The sequence below is a fragment of the Streptopelia decaocto genome (genome assembly GCF_964273445.1).
Source record: "Streptopelia decaocto genome assembly, chromosome: 2".
NCBI lineage: Eukaryota > Metazoa > Chordata > Aves > Columbiformes > Columbidae > Streptopelia > Streptopelia decaocto.
The window spans coordinates 106,282,843-106,302,553 of record NC_138655.1 but is presented as its reverse complement, the minus strand read 5'-3'; the positions used below and the strand labels follow the sequence as shown (position 1 = coordinate 106,302,553).

The following is a 19,711-nucleotide window of genomic DNA, read 5'->3' as shown; positions in this document are numbered from 1 at the left end:
CTTTGCACAATGGAGTCTGGTTGGGCACTGCATGGCACGCTTGTTTGAAGAAGCAAAGACTTGAATGAAACAAGTCATATCCCTAAAATTCCCTCTAGTAATCTTCAACCCAAGTTAATTTCAGTTCTTGGGCAATTAAATATCTCAAAGGCTATCAGGGCGTACACAGGTGCTTGCACACTGACAACTAACAGTTAAATGGCTGTTAAAGTGGAGACTAAATATTATGCTTTAGTTTTTGTGAAACTGAATTTAACTCCATTTTCACACCTACACAATCTCCTTACATTCAGGGATGGACATATACAAATAACTAACAGTTGACCATATGTTCTGAGAGAGGGGCAGTATTCCTAAATATAATTTTACTAGGTACACTTTGGAAATTGTAACTATGTAGGAAAATATTAAATATATCTTAAAAATACTAAATATCAAGCAATTAATTCCTTTGTCCTGGTTTACTTCTATCAGCATTAAAAACAATCCCAAAGCCCAAGATACTAGGATTCTTACCTTTTGATTAGCTTCACTTACAATCTCAGACCAAACAAATACTCTGTGACTCAGTTTCCTCAATGAAGAGATTGAGAACAAAGCAGTTTCTCACAACAAAAACATCTTCCAGATAAGGCAGTGCACTTTACTTTTGGTAAAGTGCCTATATAGATTGCTGATTGCAGGTGCTATGTACATGCAATAAATTATTTCCTTATGCTTCTCCACTTCCTCCTCTGTGAAGAAACTTGTCATTCTTCCTTTTATTAGCAAATGCAGCTGGGAGCTAAATACACTGGTGACTCTGACTGACTGATTTGGCTGTGTTTATGCAAGTAAGCAGCAAGAAACACTAAATCAAAGCATAAACAAATCTTAGGCTAAATATGCAGATGAAAACCTAACACAGACTAAAAATTGTATGTTCCTGAAATTAGTATTCAGTTGGTAAAGACCCCAATTTTACTTTCCGGTTTAATTTTCAAATAATTTCAGTACTAAAGCATAACTGCAGTCTGCACAGGGGAAAAAATACTGAAATGGTTATTTTCCCCAAATTTAGAAACCATCTGTTTTGAAGTTCTGTTTGACTAAGCAAATTACAGGACTCGCAGACCAGCTAAGTAGTTAAACACATACAGAATATCTTTTCTTCAGTGCAGGAGAAAAATGTCTTTAGCTGAGCTGCTTTGCATGGCACCCTTAATTTATCCTTTCCCAATTCTCTCTGGCACCTGTGTTGCTGGTGAGAAGGTAACAATCACATCAGGGTACTCCACAAAGGTTAATGCAGACAACAGCCTGGCAGCATTTGATGTGTAAGCAAACAGGACTACCATTTCCCTTGCAACTGAAAGGTCAACAAAACAGAACCTAATTCACTTCTTTTATACAAGACCAAGGGCAGGCAAATGACAGAATACCTGGCAAGTTCATTGTCAGTTCTACAATGCCATAGGAAAAATAGCAGATTTCAGCACTGCAGTTCACGTGATGTAAAGGAACAGAGCAGGGAGCAGAGGTTGTTAATGATCTGGGGCTTTTCTTTAGTAATATTCTGCTTTTTTTTTTTTCCTCGGTGAATAGAAGAATTTATGTATAATGAAGCCTTAGCCTGTAATTTAATTACCACAGGTTACTTTTTGCATTGTATGATACACAAAGAGCTGATATTAAACTCAAGCTGCTGCAATAAAAATCCCTTTCATCTGTTACTGTGATTAATAACTAGTAAATGGCAGGTGACAAATCAAATAGAATTATAGCATCAGATTATATGAACCTCTTGTCCCACTCTGCTTTTCTGGGGACATTCTTGTTTGTCTCTTTGTTCCCATCAATTTCCAAATATCCAAACATATTTGTTCTGTCCCAAATGGCTCTTACAATGGGGGTGTACAGCTTTCACTCCCATGGCTGTCAAATACTGCATTGTAAATGTCTTATAGATCTTAACAATCTACAGGGCAGAAGAAATTCACAAAGGTTGACTCTAACTCAAGAAGACAGGACACTGAGAAGTTGAAAAAAAATGGCAGAAGCTGTGAAGAAGCCTTAGAAGAATTATAAGAAATGGTGTCTCCCCTTCTTCTGTTGAGCAGTGGGTCTCCCCCACCCAAAGCCATCGTTCAACAGCAGTCAGCTTCCCCATCTGCACTTTCAAATTCTCTCCTACTAACCCACTTTCCAAGCTGCACTTATATTCAGGCTCTGAATATCAACTGGAAGGAGTTTGGTGCTCGGCCTGTCGATATCAAAGGCAAAGTTCACTAGTTACTCTGGTAACAGATCTGTGGTTATCCCAGCCTACAATATTGGCCCTCTATAGTCTATAAAATATTACAGTTTGAATTCATATTCAATACATCATCATTTTGCTTACAGGCTCCATCCTTGCTGAGGAAGAAAGTGTTTACAACAGTATATAATGATAAACATATAAAACCATCATCAATCATTCATCAGTTACAATTACTATTTGCATCCATTTATCTAATCACAGTCTGCAGTAACTGCTGTACTTAAGCAGTTCAAAACCACTTTAAAGATGGAAATGTTGAGGATAACTACTACATAATTACCTTCACATTTTGTAGCACTCTACTAACTCTTATTTCTGTCCCTTTTCAGGTTTAAGGTATATTAAATAAAGAGGAATTATTATTTACATACACCCCCAGTCACCTACACACTCACATGTACTGACTGTGACAGTGCAGGTGAGAAATGGCAGAATAGTGTCATAAACTCTATTTAACACGCAACTTCAGCTGTCTCAAACACTCAGCCTCCCAGTCTATCTCTGCTGCTACTTTAAATACATTGAATTTCCCACCTAACTATATTAAAAAAAAAAAAAAGGGCCTCTCTCTTTTTTTCCCCCTCCTCCTTCTCCTCTGCAAGATCACCTGCCAGAAAATTACTTCATATCTGCCCTGGATGTCAGAATTCATTCTCAGCCCTCCCTTTCTATTTCTCTTTTTCAACCCCACTAATTTGAAGATGCCAAACAGTGGGTCCTGAGCTAGTAACAGCTTAAAGGTCAGACAACTTCCAACATTCAGAAACTAGACAAAAGAGGACAGACAACAGTTTGTTCTGCAGTGACTATCAGAACTTAATTTGCTATATTACATAAATAATGGATTCCTGAGAGTGGAAGAAGTGATATTTGTGTGTTCTTTTGCCTTTTCTGTCTTAAAAAAAAAAATTATCATATTCATCTTTCTGCACCAAAATTAATGTTTGTCTGAAAAGCACTGTAAAGATTTGAGGGATTAAATCCAACCCCCCCTCCCCGCAATGCTCATACTGTTATTCCAACCAGTGAACAATGTGAACACACAACTGCTATTGAACAATGTTCTGTACAGCATATGCTTAGGTAACAACATGAGAGGACACCCTCCACTTCTCCCCTGCATTTAGATCGACTCTGAACAGAGAGAGCAGTTGACAGCGTGCTTTACTATGCGTAATGTTCACAACATGATCCTAGATGGACTTTTTCCTCTCTGGTCCCTTCTTTTTCCATCTCTGTATGTCTGTCAGACCACCGCAGTAAATCATGCACTTGGTAGAAAATTTAGTTGTAGTGTTTCTAGAAATAGTTGTAATAAAACAGAGAAACAAAACCCAAACCAAACAAACCAAGCAAAACAAAACCCAAACAATTTAGGCTTCTAAGAGAAAGTTAATAATGGGTGCTATTGATGAAGCCTGCCCTACAGACATTGCAGATCACAGCTGAACTGAGTGAGCACACAAACCACCTCCCAGTTGATTATCCTGGGTGACAGAACCAACTTGCCAAGCAGCAGCAGCTGATAGAGCAGGAACCGCTGCCCAGCACTTCAGCAAGAGCTCAACCAGGTCCCCAGGCTCTTGACCTTTCATGCTCATCCTCCAATTCTGCTGGCACCTGCTAAAAGCTTCTAATACACTCTCTAGCCATGAATGCCTACTGTGCTGTGACAAAAAAAGAAACAAACCAACAACAAAAACAACCAAAAAAACCCAGAGTGTATGAAATGGAGGCTGCACAACCTGTTCTGTAGGTGGCACTGTATGCTAAACAATGATTTTCTTCTCTTTCCACAGTACAGTTTCTGAGACTAATAATGCAGATGCAGCCTCTAACACATACAGAATATACATTTATTTAAAATCAGGAATCATTCCATGGTATTAACTTTCAACTGTAACTCCAGAAGACATTTCCCAATTACAATTAATCATGTTCACCCCTGTGGTAGGATGGGGTGCACTTCACAGACCCAGTGTAGCAAACAGTCCCTGCATCAAAGAGTTAACAAGACAAACAGCAGGAGAAGAGAATATGCTAACGAGAGCTAATTATGTGTTCCAACCCTACTGCAGGGTCCCCAGCCTGGTGTGCTACCCACTGAATCAGCAAGTTGGGCTGTACCATGCTGACAATTAAGGTTTGGCGGTTTTTTGTCTCTTTATTTTTCTGTTTTTAAACTGCCTTCATTATTAGTAACTTCTGAAGGATTTGTTGAAAATAGCATCAGAGGAGGTAGGCCAGAAAATCAGCAGAGAAATTCAAGAAACAAAGGTGCAAAACCAAGACTGACAAACATATAGGGAATCATTACCCTGGAAGGTTAGAGAATGGCATAAACTGGAAAAAGTGAATTTCACAACAGTGAGTAAAATTCCTTAGATATTATTTCAGTGGGGGCACTAAAGTAATTGTGAAGGCATTAAAAGGAACACAAGCTAATCTGAAGATTCACTGACAATGTTTGCTTGAGACGTTTGGGATCTAAAACTAACTACCAGCAGGAGAGCTCCCAAAAATTCAGGACAAGTCTTAAATGGTGCAGGTCTGTTCCAGAACTACACGAACCATAAACGCACAGGGTAACAAAAGGCAGCAGCAGAGAGAAAACTGGCATGCACAAGCTCTGAAGAATCAACCAACCTTTCTACTGTACCTTGCAAATGTTTTGCAAAGTATTGCCAGCTTTTGTTGATTTGTATTTGCCAAAAGACAGTTTGCAGGCTTTTGGAATGTTAAAAGCTAAACACAGCAACACTTCATATCTTAAAATAAAAAGGAAAAATACTTCTTTATTCTAGTATAACTAAGATTTATGTTGATGTTAGTATTTAATACAATCCAGTCCACTACACAATGTGGAAAATTTTCCCCATTCCCTAGTGAGTGTGTTGCATTTGCTGCATACATGGTTTTAACGTGGATTGAAAATCTCGCTTTACATATGGCAGACAAAGCCACAAAAGTGTGGCAAATTTTTAGCACTGGTAAAAAAAAAAAAAAAAAAAAAAGAAAGAGTGAATCAAGCACAGTGGATTTGAATTATCTGGAGCGTTTCGTTTTCTTACAACTATGCAGATGTAGCATATTGTAACGCTTTCGGCTATATTAATGGAAATGTTATGACTGTTTAAAAATTCTCGTAGGTAGCCAAAACACTTTTTTTCCAGAATCCTCACATGAAAAAATTACTTGATGCATGGACCTGACAGCTCTACTGGTGGGAAACCACATCTATTGAACTACAGGTAAAGAAGCCAGATGCGAGAAATATTTCGAAGTCATTTGTCTTACCACGTCTTCATACTTTGCCCAGACATTCAACAGTAAAATCAGGAGAAATTCATGTAAATTACTACAGCCGACCAGCAATACATTAAAAATGTGCAGAGCTAGAAAAGGGAGCTCTACAGCATTAGTGAGTGAGAAGAGAGATTTGAATAGGAACCAGCACTGACAGCTAACCCCAGAGACTGAGATTAAAGCCACTACTGCCTTATTTTACATATAGAAAAGCCATTTCAGGCATATTTAAAGGCTATATCTTCTGCTGCAGAGTTTGACTTGTGGTAAGTACTTCTGCACATTGTTTAACTTTACCTGCTTTATATTCCCCAGAACTAGTCATGTGCATGAAAACACGTGGATGCCTAACTGTTTGGATGAATTGAAGGCTTAAATTACCCTAGTTCAGTGAAGGAAGGGACAGAGGCACCTCAAAATTAACGTACTAATATCAAAGCCAAGGTGCAATTCTGCGATTAATTCCACAAGTTTGGTATTAAGCTCTAATGTTTTCATAAAACATAAATTCTTTAACATACATTCAATATACAGAGCACAGGATGGCAAGGGGTTCACAATGATTGCCTGGGGATATATTTGGAAGAGGTACTTTATGCTTGTGTACCAAAGTTATTAATAAATTGTGCAGTTCAACTGAGGCTGATCTTGTTAAAATCTCTTAAATCACATAATGAATTGTTTCCAGGCCAGACACACTTGACTCAGCTTATTGTGTGTTTTATATAACATTTTTAAAATTAAAGGTATTCTGCCTATTACAGAAGAAAAAAAAGAAATAGCTAGGAAGAAGGCATGGAATAATTAATTATTGCTTGAGTGGGAGAGAGGCTTGGCTACGTTTATTGGGTTGAAAACTAAAACTGACATGTGAAATGAATGGAAAAGTGACCACGCTCCAGTTTCAACTGACTAGACCCAATAGACTATCTACAATATCAAATCACATAATTATTATTAAGCAATTTTTGGAAATATAACACCTGTTAAAAACCAGAATGTTAACATTTAAGCTATCATCATCCAATTTCAAAATATACGAAGGCAATACCCTGAAGAATATTGACTCATTCACACCACAGCTTTTAATTCTACATTGAGCTTTTAAATGCATAATCCAGATTCATATCAAAGCTCTCTATAATTGTGTTTTGCCTTTTTTTTTTTTTTTTTTTTTTTACACCATATCATTGCTCTACAAAATGGGAAAAAAAAAAAAACAAAACAACCAAACAAAACCTGATAGTTCTCCTTATAACTTGCTTTTTCCCCCGTTTGTTTTTATAAGCAAAACAAACCCTATCTTTCTCTCCAACTTCTCTGGTTTACATCAAGAAGCAAACTCTTGATGAGTGTTCACACAGCTGATTAGAAAATTGTCTTATAAACAGCATCATTAAGTGGCATGCCAATCAGCAGTGATAGAGTGATATTGCTGGTGCCTCTGTAAATTACAGAGTTATACCCGACATTTGGGAAACCTAAATGTACAATTCTGAGATTTCGTATTGGCAATTATATTATAAATGCTGTGTCCTAATGCTTAACAGCATGAGAATATATTTATCACATACCGTATCCACAGTATACAGAAAGGAAACAAAAATTCTAATTGGAGCAGACTTTCTGAAAAAGCTGTTACGAAGGAACCCCCAATGCTGAAAGTTTATAATAGAGTTACCTTTTTTTAGGTTTTTCAGGAATGATGCCATAGGAAAGCTATATGGATTGTAAGATCTCTTGACATCCATCCCACCCCCATTTAGTTCAATTTACTATTGTTTTGTGACATGTATCACCACCTACTTAAAACATACTAAAAATATTTGGACTTGTTTGAAACGTTTCATTGTTTTTATAAATATTTTCCTTTTAAATACAAGGAAAAGCTTCAAAATGTAGATAACACAGGAACTTCAGCGACCACATACTGACCTAGACTTGTATGGATACAATGTAACATGCTACATACAGCTACCTGTTAATAGTAAATGGACCCATGTTCCCTGGGATACAAAACACATGGAAGATGAATCTTAAGAAATGCTAGGGCCGCAAAGTCATGGACTAAAGAGCAATGGGATACCAAAATCAAAGTTTGGCTGTGAAATTTTATTTCTGGTTCTTTAGCTTTCATCCTTTAATTATACAGTGGCATTAACCAAGGAGGCCATATGCTTTCAGTAAATATTAATAGTATTCTCTTAACTGACACACGTTGAGCCCTGATTCGTCATAGGGCTTTATGCCTTATTTACTGCATGGATTTAAATTGCATTGAATGCACGCATATTAAATCCCCACAGGCTTCTGTGTATTGCTCATTACAACAGAATTGATAATACCATTGCACCTGTTAAACTGTTAACATCATTAACATCAAAAGCAAGTATCTTAAAGACAATACCACAGCTTTCATTTTGGAGTATTCTGCTTTACAGGACCACAGCAGAACGCAGAGGAATGTCAGAGTGCTGAGAGCTCAGCTTGAGCACTAAGACAAATGAACAGCTAACTTGCAAGTAGCTAAAATACTTGCACAGAGTAAAAACTCCGGACAATCAATTGCCTGAGCCACAAGAAAATCCCCCATTTCAGGAGTACTTCACCTCATTCCTCCCAAGTGTCTCAGTTTCTGCAGTGGGAGGGGCTGAGGTTGTACACATCTGCACCTTCAGCTACGGCTCCTGATTATCCCCCAGAGAATACACCTGGCACACTGAATGATGCCAGTGTCCTGAATCTGTAAGCATCATTACATCCAAAAAAACCTACTTACTTCTACTTACTTTTATTTCTCTGTTTCTGGTTTTCCCTGATTTCAGAGACTTGAATTGGTAGCCACAAGAGTGCAAGAGTCTTCCTTCTTGTTTTCAAATCAAATGTCTAATGCCATCTTTTACTGTTGGATCAAGACCCAGGCAGATGGGTGGACAGGCCCGCATCACTTGAGTTGACCGGTTTACTGACAGCAGAAGTAGGTTATTATGCCTTGACAGCAGTGAAAAGCGAAGGAGATTGCTAACAGCAGAGAAATAACAAGACAGAAATACTGGCCTCAGTTCAGTGCTTCAAAAGGGAAGATGTCAACTGTCTACTTAAAACACCTCTGTTCTTATTGTCTCAATCTCTGTATTCATATCTTCCAACATTTTCATGTTATCTGCCCTTTCTTCTCTCCAAAACATGTTTCTAAACCCAAATGCAACCTCCTAACATCTCAGTTTTCCCACTCTCTCTTTCTTCTTTCTCTTCCTGCTGTTGTCCTGACTGCCCCACGTGTATTTACTGCCCCAAAAGAAGCCACAGCTACTTCTACAGCAAGACATGTTCATCTATCAGAAATGTGTATTTTCCAACTCACCTGAAAAGAACAGATTTGCTTAGTGATCTGTCATTGGTATGTACATCAAAAATTAGTATTTCCAGAACAGTTACTACAGCCAGTTTTTAACAGCTAATTAATTACATATCAGGATGCCATAAACAACTTACAATCAAAACATAACTTTTTAGAAGCATACTGTAAAAGTCAGTGACAGTAAGAAGTGTACAGCAAAAGTCACGAGACTCTAGTCCTCTTGAGAACTTCATACAACAGCAAGGAAAAATCCACCTCTTCCATAAACATCCAGAGGCAAAAACTGGAGAGAGCAGGGCTCCCTCAAACAACGTGCCAAGTGGTTATAAACGGAGCAGCAAATGAAGAATTGAGACACAACAGAGGGACTAGCCAGAACTGTTTGCCATTAAGGTACAGGAATAGATCACCATAGAGGAAATAATTTCCCTCAGTGTCATGTTTCTGGGGAGAAGAGATCAATCATGTACACCAGTGTGTGCTAAAAATAAATAGAACTAAAAGGTCTGTAAATGAATTGAAAAGGAGGAGTAAATTCTTAATAGTAACATCTACCTACTTGAACAACCCCCCAAAAATCTAAATAGTACACTTGTCCATTAACTGAGTCATCACAGACAAGCACATGTCACTTTTTAACTCTGAGAGACTCTAGCCAGACATGATTGATTTGTCCTCTTTCCGGTCCTTGCCCTTTTGTGGTTCTGCAGAAACGTTGGGAACTGGCAATAACTCACCACATGCATCAGAGCTTCCTTGTTTTTGGAAATCTCTTGGCAGCGTGACATTTACATTTATTATGACTGATTCTGGGCATTTAAATATTAAAACAATTAAAGTATATTTGCAAGGGATATGACAAATGAGCCTTTGTACTCTGGCCAATTTTTCACTGACTTTCTTTCAAGTACATCATTATGCACTTGAAGCTTTGCTTCTGCCATTGTCTAAATGAGAGGACTTCCCACTATCCATATGGGCAGGTTGACTGAACAGAATGCCTTTAGGGTTAAATGTCTTTAGTATAAACTCAAAGGTCTCTTTCTTGCACAAATTCAGCCCTCACACCCACTGATGAAACTTCAGAGCCACTGCTGAAATCCACAGGATTATTCTGAATCCCCAGTAATCTAAATGGTAACTCTCTGGCTCATTGCAGACCCCTCTCTTCCCCACAAAGCTATTTGGTCCTTACAACTCATAGACCACAGCAGCAGCAGGTTGCTTCTGATTTTGATGTGACTTTAGTATTCTTACCAATCTACTGGCACCACAAACATGAGGATTATCTGCACCAAAGCTGTTCTGAAGTAGAGCACTTATTTCCTCATACCTACAAGTCACATTTCCATTAGCAGAATGAAGGACTGAAGTAACATAGGAGGTTCGAGGGAAAGAGCAGCATTTTGCTCTCTTGACAACCTTCTCACCTTGATATTAATAATGAAATTAGTTCCCATAGTTGCAATGTGCCATGGCAATGTAGCTAGACATAAATGTCTCCAGTTCACTTCAGGATGGTTCCAGAGAGCCATCTGCTTTGTGCACAACTATGCTGGAAAAGACTCTCTGAGGTTTTTTTATTCTACCCGTTCCTGGCCATTACTGCCTAACACTGCTGTATGGAATTATCATACATACACTCCCTATGTCCTGTTGAAGATGGCCATCCAGCTGGGCTAAACTTACCGCTTGAAGCGGTTTGAGCTAGTCCACAACTATGGTACTTGCATGAATCTTTCCATAACTGGAGTCCTACAGCAGTAATGTTGCCTCAGCAGTGTGATCTGGAAGAGCGTATCTGTTTATCACGTTAAAGCAGCCTTTCTAAACTGAATGCCAGGACTCTGCTACCCAGCTACAGAAGAGCTGGAACCAAATCTCCTTCCCACCAATTCCAAACATTCATTGAAATCTGTGGAAATGGACTGAACGTGTGACATCAAATCCCCATCTCGAGTCCCTTCACAAAGTTTGACTGAGTTTTCAAGCTGCTGTTCAGGAAAAAAAAAGATAAAAACAGCTTTAGGGGCCTAGCACAACTGAGCTCTGTGTTCATCAGTCCTTTAATGTATGCCAAATAGTCTTTTTGGTTCAAAATCATTTCATGCAATGCTAAGCACTGCCCTCATTGTTGCTTTTGCTGACTTGCAGTAAAGCAGTGGGATGCCAGGCTGCCACCATCAGAACATCTGCTTTATTGGAAAAGTATTTCAGCAGGCCTTGCCTTGTAATAAATGATGTGACTCTGGAAGGCAAACAGCAGCACTCCTGCAGGCAAATGGCTTGCAATAGGTCAAAAATGCCTGAAGCTTTGGGAGGAGCAGTGTCATTTCTGTCACCCCACCCAACCCAGGGTCTTAGAGCTTTAACAAAGGAAAAAATACATCACTGAGGCTGTGAAGATACTCCCAGTTGATGTACTGGGAGTCTTCTTCCAGCAAAGAACGTGAGAAGAGAGGCATGGAGGAGAAAGCAGAGGACAGGGGAATCCAGCTGTGAAGCTTTTTACTCTGCCACTGAAAACAGAGCTACTCCTGGGAGCGCCACTCAGTTTGCCTCAGTCAGAATGAACTAGGGCAGCAAAATGTGCCATGTACATGTGCCAGTTACGAAACAGGTTACAGAGTGCTTATACAAAAAGCTTTGCTAGCACACAGATACCTGTCCATTGTCCTAATTTACAGCCTTTTCCAGAACAGTCCCTCATCCTCTAACTATTTTTAAGGAGTTACTAATTTTCTTTTATCTGACTCTGCATTTCTCCTAAGACATAAAACCCTACCGCTTTTGCAGTCTTTTTGTTCCATTCACAATGTAACATCAAAAAATCCCCAATGCACTAAAACAGTGAAAGCATTTCAATTTTACTAACAATATAAACAGCATCAAAAAGATTTTGGATCCCGTTTATCTACCTGTGAAGTTATTAGTCAGTGGATGCTCTGTTACTACAGTCAGAGAAAGGTCTTGCTCCTGTTGTTATTGTTATAGCCTTTTGCAGTGAAATGACAGTGGCGCTCTTTTGAATGGTGGCATTTTACAGCAATTTATCTTCCTGCCCAAAGAAGCAAATTTGCATGAAAATTATCTGGAAAGCACAATCACATACACACACAGTTTATATATATACATATATGTATGCCGGCATTTTCCGTACATGAAAGGTATGTATGACATACAGCATATTAAAGGCCATAGAGATGAACAGTAAATTAGTTGGCAAGATTATTTTCTACAGTAATTTCCTAGAAAACAAACTATTTTCTAGAAAAGCCTACCATTATCCTCCAACCTCTTCTTCCATGAGCGGCGCAGCTGATTCCTACCTCCATTCTTAGTCCCTTCCATGAAAGCATCACTGAGGACCTAATGAAGAATGCTGGGTAATTCTGGCATTATTGGATTTTTTGTTATTTATTTATTAGACACGGGAGCTGTTATCAGCAAGCAGCCAGGTGAGTCAAATCAGATAAAGCATTATCTGAATCCTGTGCTATAAATCAGATTTTAATAGAGAAAAGATCTGTATTCCTTTGGGAGTGGATAGAATATCTTTATAATGTGTTCTGAATGTGTGCTGCACAATAGCAAGTATGGGTAAAAAGTATTTTCTGTAATCAGTTTTCTACTTTCTTCTCTTAGTTCTTTCACCCACAAGATGAGAACTAAAATAAATGAAAGTTCTGTTTGTTCCAAGGCTAGCAAATAACTAAGATAAGCATGCATAAAAGCATGCATACATGTTGCATTCTCACACAGACACACAAAAAATACTGAAGTCTGCAATATTAAAAATACAACCAAGACATCATTGTTTCTCTGCTGGCAGAATAATTTATGGATTTCAGGTTTTATCTAATTCAGCCATTGAAATGAGACCTTTGATAGCCTACTCTCAACCACAATACAGCTTCTGTCTTAGGTATTTATCCTTGTCTTTTTCTATTCAGAGACTATAAAGTCTCATGACAGGACCTGTAGATTAGACACAGATAACATTTGACTACTCCTTGAAGGTTTTACAAATTTTAATCAACAAAGTAATCCAGATATGCTCAGACTGAAATTGGTGTTAAACATTAAAGACCTTGATGCAAAGCCAGCTCTTTCTTGTATTGCAGTGTCATTCGAATGTCGAGCTACTGGAAATTATTGTTCGCAAAAATGAGGGCTCACCTCTCACCTAATGCATCATGTTTGAATCATCAGACAGAATTGAAATTCTGGATTTAGTTTACGGCCCAGACACTTAAAACAAGTACTTCGAGGACTCAAAAATTACTTTTTAAAAACAAACTTGTTGGGTCACATTCAATTAATTCCATAACAAACTGGACAAAAAGGCCTTTCACGTCATGTTTGCCTTAAAAATTCCATTTTTTCATGATCTACAAATGAAAATGGATTTATAACCAAACCATTTTATTCACTGAGGTTTATGAAGGTGTGTGCTCAGAGTGCCCTTAATGAATGAATAGAGAAAGCTCTCCCACTGCCATCCCTCAGGAGCAATGCTGACATCCACATCACACTCCAGTATCTTCTTATACCCTTTTCTTCCCAGGTGAACCTTTGCTTCTCCATCACAATTTACAGGAGGACTAAATTTTTTTAAAGTACTTGCAAAACTACAGGCAGCACAAAAGTCATGAGCACAATGAAAGCTAATATCAAACTTAGGTTATCTGAATGTAAGGCTTATTTATTAGAGAAAACATCCAACCAACTCATAACTAACCACATGCTGGATTTGAGATATTGGTTTCCCTCTTGGGGGATGAAACTACTCTTTAATTAGTTTTATCAGTATCTGAACAATAACCTGATTCAAAATCTGTATTTGGATGAGTAAAGGTTAGCTCTGATCACTTGGGCACAAGAGTAGTTTCAGGTTGTAACAATCCTGGTGTCTCAGACAGATGAAACATCTTCAAGGAAGACCAGATCATTTTTGGTTTTTATATATCTGAGATGATAACGCAGAGAAATAAATTAAGGAACTGTGAGAAACATGAATACGGAGACTGAAAGTGTAGCCTGTAATGGGGTGCAGTGTACACATCACTAAGGAAAACACTGTTATGGTCTGAGGTTTACTCTTGGAAACAGAGAGCAACAAGGACTGGGAGAAGCAGAGATGGTGGTCTCACATTAACATCAAACAAGTAGGAAACAGTCACTTAAATACTTTTTTCTTTTCCAGAAAAAGAAAAAAAAGTGTAATAAAAATCCCCATAGGTCCATATCTATCTATGCCTCTAAGTAACCTGTATAAGTCTATTACAGCACAACTAGAATGATAAACACGGAAAAAACTGATAAAGCAACCCAGTCATAGACAGAAACTTATTATTTGTTACCACTGCACCTCCCAACGTGTTCCCCTCCAGCCGGCACAGCTAGACTAGCAACCCCTATGTCCTTTAGCTTCAGCAGATCAGGCAATCATAATTTAGTAGTAAAAGAGCCATGTCACCTGTGGGAGCAGACAATCTTTAAAATTACCATCTTTCAAATGAACACTTTGTAAACCTGATGTATTCTGATGTATCTGAAAAATAACTTTTTAAACTAATAATCAAAACCACAAGAAAGGACTGCAGCCTCACAGCATCTGCAACATTTGATCCACACAGTAGACTTTTGCAAAGTAACACAGGCTGCAGAGATGCTCCATTAATGTGAGGCTGGTTTGAGGTTCTTTCACCTCACTCTGGAGGGCAGAACATTTACTGAGAAATGAGTAGTTCCTCAGTGCAAGAAGCCACAAAATTCAGGATACAATAGGAGAGGAGCAGATGAAAGTTCAGTACCTTACTTGTTAACTGTACTTATCAGTACAAATGAAAATATTTGACTCTTGTTCAAATCAAGAGAACATCCCTTATACAATACATTCGGCTCTTACAATCCATTTTAGAAGGACAAAAACATCACTAGACCAACAGCTCTTCACTTGGCAAGCCTCTCACATCTTGAAATTAAGGCCATATTTATACATTTTATCATTAATGAGCTACTAATGCCTACCACCTCCTTAATCACACATGCTCAAATCCTCAGTAGAACAAGGTGTTCTCTAGACATGCACACGTGCTGCTGGCTCACACTGCGGGTCAGTGTCAGATTAATCACTAGCCACTGAAGGCACTGTACCACATATTGTGAGAACCACGTGCCCTTTCTAGATGGGATGGCCCTTAAGTCTGGTCACGTAAATCAGACTACAAGATTAGAGCTTCTCAATTACTTCTTTGCTTCCCCTAGGTTTTATCTAAAATCTTTATCTAAAATATCCCTTTTTTTCATGAGTAAATACATCCTGAATGATTCAGTGTGGGAGGAGGGGCAAGAGGTTGAATTTCTTTTGGTCAAGAACCTCCTTTCTTTACAGATAAATATCCCTGTTCTAGATCAAATGCATCTTTTCCCACTTTAAAACAAGAAAATGAAAAGATCTATTCATTTTGAGTTGACAAACAGAGAATATATGCAAAGCAGTTCAGGATAAGTGAGGTAGCTTTAATAATCTGTGTCACATTATCATTTGTCTGTTGTAACTTTATGGCTTATAACCAGGAGTTTAGGCACTAGCAGCTTCCCCTCCCTGGAGGGCAATGTATCAAGATGGTAATGTATCATGACCTCAACAAATGTTTTATTTAAATAGCATAATGACTCCCAAATGGAAAACATGTTCCTGCCTGTGATATCTCAGGTTTAAATATATTTATCTTCTTTTTTTTTTTTTTTTTTTTTTAAAAAAAAAAGAAAAAAATAAACCACAACCCTTCATTTCTAGAAAAAAGTGGCCTGGCAGGGCCACCTTCAAACACGTAAGACCCTTCAGCACTGGTGAAGCTGCTGTAGATGTCTGCTTAGGATAACATTAAACCCCCTGTCCTGGAGGCGTCTGACTTACTGAGGTTCCACCTGAGGCCTGTCGTGGTCACGCTCTCACAGGAGTTCCCGATGGGGATGAGGCCACACCAGGTGCCTTCCAGTCCCGTGTCCACGTGCAGCTTGTGCTTGCCCTGCAAGACAGAAGGGCCTCTGGAGTCAGTGCTCACCAGGGACACCAATTACATTTGTCAACACACCTTGCAAATAAAACAGAAAGTACTTAGATGGAGGCAGGTCCAGAATGTCCCCCAAAGGCTCAGGAATATTTGCCTGTAGTAATTCAGGTAACTGATGTCTACAGAGTGAGGAAAGACCTGTGCTCAGATTCCAGACCTCAGGGCTTTCAAAAAGTTGGTTTCTGGCTTTTCTAAGCAGAATCTGACTTTTCTCATTCTTCCCTGCCATTTTTTGATGAGGCTCTTCTGTCAGAGCCAGCCTCTTTATTCCTGTCAAATGAAGGCATCCTGACCCATTCATTCATTTTTTTCCCTCATCTAAACAGCTGTGTTTCACTTCCTAAACAATGTTAGTCAAAGCACTGCTGAAGCTCCTTCATTATTTTGAAGACATCTGTAAAATTTAATGTAAAATTTCACTTCTCCAGGCATGTAGTCTTTCCAGAAGGAAGAATACGTGCAGAAAATTAACTAGGTGCTAGAGAAATTAATTTAAATATTTAGAGTAACATGCTTACACTAAGTAAGAACAACAAACTGAAATTAAAACACATTTTTTGTATATCTAAGATAAATTTGTTTTGTAACTATTAATATCAAGTTCATGGGATGCAGGAGAAGCAGCAGAAATTAGTGATGATGGATTTGTGACCAAGCTCTTAATTAGTACTTATAGACCCTGTGTGAACATCTTGTGTACAAATGGTTGCAAGGAAGAGTAGATAGCGGAAATCTTTTACAGAACAAAAAAAGAAACAAAAGCTGAACATTAGAGTCCTGGCACAATTTGTGTTCTGAGAAAAGTGTTAATGAAAGCAAGTAAATAGCAAATGCAAAACAGTGACAACACTGGTGGAGAAATCATCCTCTGGTCTCTTTTACACAGGTAATTTATCATTTCAAACAAACATGGGCTTCATCTGGGCAAAGGTTAGGATACTTTAAAATAGAGACTTCTTTGAGGTTGTGTTCTCTTGTGGATACACAGGCAAGCTAAACCCTTCAGCATCTCTTTTACATACAAATTCTTCACCACTATAAATAAAATCAGATATGCCTATTTATTAATATACCCAAATAAAAGAACCCTCTGAAATCCAATGAGTATTCAGAAAGTGCTTTATTAAGTGAGAAACCAAGATCTTAAACTAAGAAAAAAGAACAGTTGAACCACAAAACTCAGGTCAATGTCCCAATCGGCAAAATTACTTTTTCACAAATTTTCTTTTGGGGAATGTATTGAAGCTTTTTTCTTATGTCCTGTCCTTTCATATGCTCATTCCAAATGCCTACGCAAATATAAAGTCACTAGTTAGAAAGTCAAAACTGGAGGCCAAGTATCTTATTGCTGAGATGTTGATGTCTGAGGTGTTTGACATCTTCCCCTGTTAATGCCAAACGCATTATGAAGAAACAACTTCGATACATGTCATGCTCCCAGTTAACAAATGAACCTTGGAAAAGCTGTCAATTAGAGACTATCAGATCACGTAGCTTAAGCCTGTGTGATTGTTTGCAGAGCAACGAGAAAACCAATCCAATATCATCTATCTTAGGGTGTCCAGCTTCATGTGGTGATGAGCCGTGTGTTTCTATAATGGTTGTGAACGCTTGCCTGCCAAATTCAGAGGTGTAACAAATTCAGGTTTGATAACCTTTTAGCTCTGCAATATGCCATGCTACTTCTCTCTCACAGTACAGAGGGAGGAGGAAAGGGAGAGGACAGGTACAACTACAAGCTCTCTCGTTATGGTACTGCAGATATTGTCTATAATGAAGCTGATGATGGAGAGAATCGGTGAGACTGTTCTCAGTGAATGTACATATTGCTGCTCAGAGCTACTTGAAGAGCAACCTCACTACATTTATCAGTTTGTAAAGGAATATGAAAAAGAGAGGTAAAAGTAAGTGGCCCAACAGAGAACCTAATTAAGTCCTGTATTCTCAAAACCTGTGTCTACCCACTATTAGGTTTGCATTTCCTATTTCACAACATTCTGGCCCAGCTTACCGATAGGGATTAAATTCAGTAAGACATTTTTGCAGAAGTCTGTCCTTCTGTTCTCATGAAATAAATCTTTAAAACAAAAGATGCCATCACCAGAGTTTCACCAATACCCAGGATTTTATCAGTAGTCTTTCAACATACCTGATGCTTCCTTAAGAATCCCAGTTCACACATCCTAGTGATTACATAAGAATTTTGACTTTCTTCCCTAAAACAACATTTTCTTTCCCTTAGTTTATAAGAGAAATTTCAAACTAAGAGCCCAGAGGGCCAAACCAAAGGCAGCAAGTAAAGAGGAAATGAAATATCAAAATGCAAGTTTTTTTTACAAAAAAAACCCTCAGCTGTTAAGCCAAATAATGGTTTAGGAATTGGTTCATGGATATTACACAAGAGAGTTTTTAAGACTTTTCTTTAAATAGATCAATACAGAGGTCTTAATATTACCGGGTATAGTGGGGATAGAAAACAGAAATTGCAAGGGGGGTGGCAGGGGCAGGCAAACAAAAACTCCTGCTTATTTTTGCCTAAAAAAGATTAAATAGCCAATGCATTTTTACAGTAAGTAAAAGCACTGCTAGACTGCCATGGAGGAAATTAGGTGTCCAAGTTTATTTTCAGGTTTTCCAGTAGAGATCTTTCAACCAAGCAAGATGGAACTGCTATTTGCAGGAAGGAGGGAAGATCAGAGCTTGTAATTTGCAAATACGGGTAATAATGTGTTCTATTTCAGCCTCTGTCATTAAAGGAACAATTATATACTGGCACTTAAAATATGAAGCTGTTTTCAGTTTCTGCAGAAGTCAAAGTTCCAAAACCAGGATTACAACGAAAACTAAGGTTTGACTCCTTAAGTTTTTTGCCTCTGTAGAAGGTAACTAAAATATTTTCACATTTAACTTAAGAATCAAATATTACCATGTTTGAATGATACTGGTGATAAAATAATGGCAAATAATATAGCTGCATTGATTTTTATCTTATTAAGTCAGTTTTGAAAAACATTGATCAGTCTTCAGCATTGATTTTTTTTCTTCATTTTGTCTCTGATTCTGGGAAATAGGAACAATTTTTAAGTTCAGCAATAAGAAGAAAATGTCAGAAGATATTTTTAAGAACACTTCATCCATATAGGTTAAATTTTTCCTTTTGATTGTAAAGTCTTCCGTTATAGGAAAGCATTTCAGCAGCAGTGGTCAAATATACCCCCGCTCCAACACTCGTTGTCAAGGGAAGACCTAAAGACGTAGTTTTTCTCTGTCACATCTCTTAACTCAAATGAACAGAAGTCTGATTGCCAGGAACTCATATACCTCACCCTGTCCAAGGCTGTAAGCCACCAAAATCCTTAGTAAAAAATTTTCAAGCTGAAAAGCATATGAACAGTATCAAGATAAAGGCTGATAGTTTCTAAACATGCATGGATATCCCATAGGTACTTCATGAAAGTACAGAGAATTACTTCTCCAAGTGCTTTCCAGACCAACTTGAATAAATGTATTACAACAAATATATCTACTCTGAAATAGATATCAAGTGACAAAATGATATGTGAGAGAGAGAGAAAATGGGAGCTGATCTTCAGCACTGCATTCTGGAACCTGGCAGACTGAAGCCAGATACAGAGGAGAGGCATGAAGCCAGTTAACAAGATG

General features: G+C 38.2%; 1 protein-coding gene across 3 annotated transcripts in view; it reads right to left on the bottom strand.

Annotated features, from left to right (window-relative positions):
• The window catches only part of TPK1 (thiamin pyrophosphokinase 1), a 306,701-nt gene that overhangs the window by 45,929 nt on the left and 241,061 nt on the right, over window positions 1–19,711 (bottom strand). For all 3 annotated transcript variants that reach the window (XM_082046404.1, XM_082046405.1, XM_082046403.1), the window contains one exon: window positions 15,892–16,003. In XM_082046404.1, the coding sequence (XP_081902530.1) occupies window positions 15,892–16,003 (112 nt within the window). The remainder of the gene's footprint in view (window positions 1–15,891; window positions 16,004–19,711) is intronic.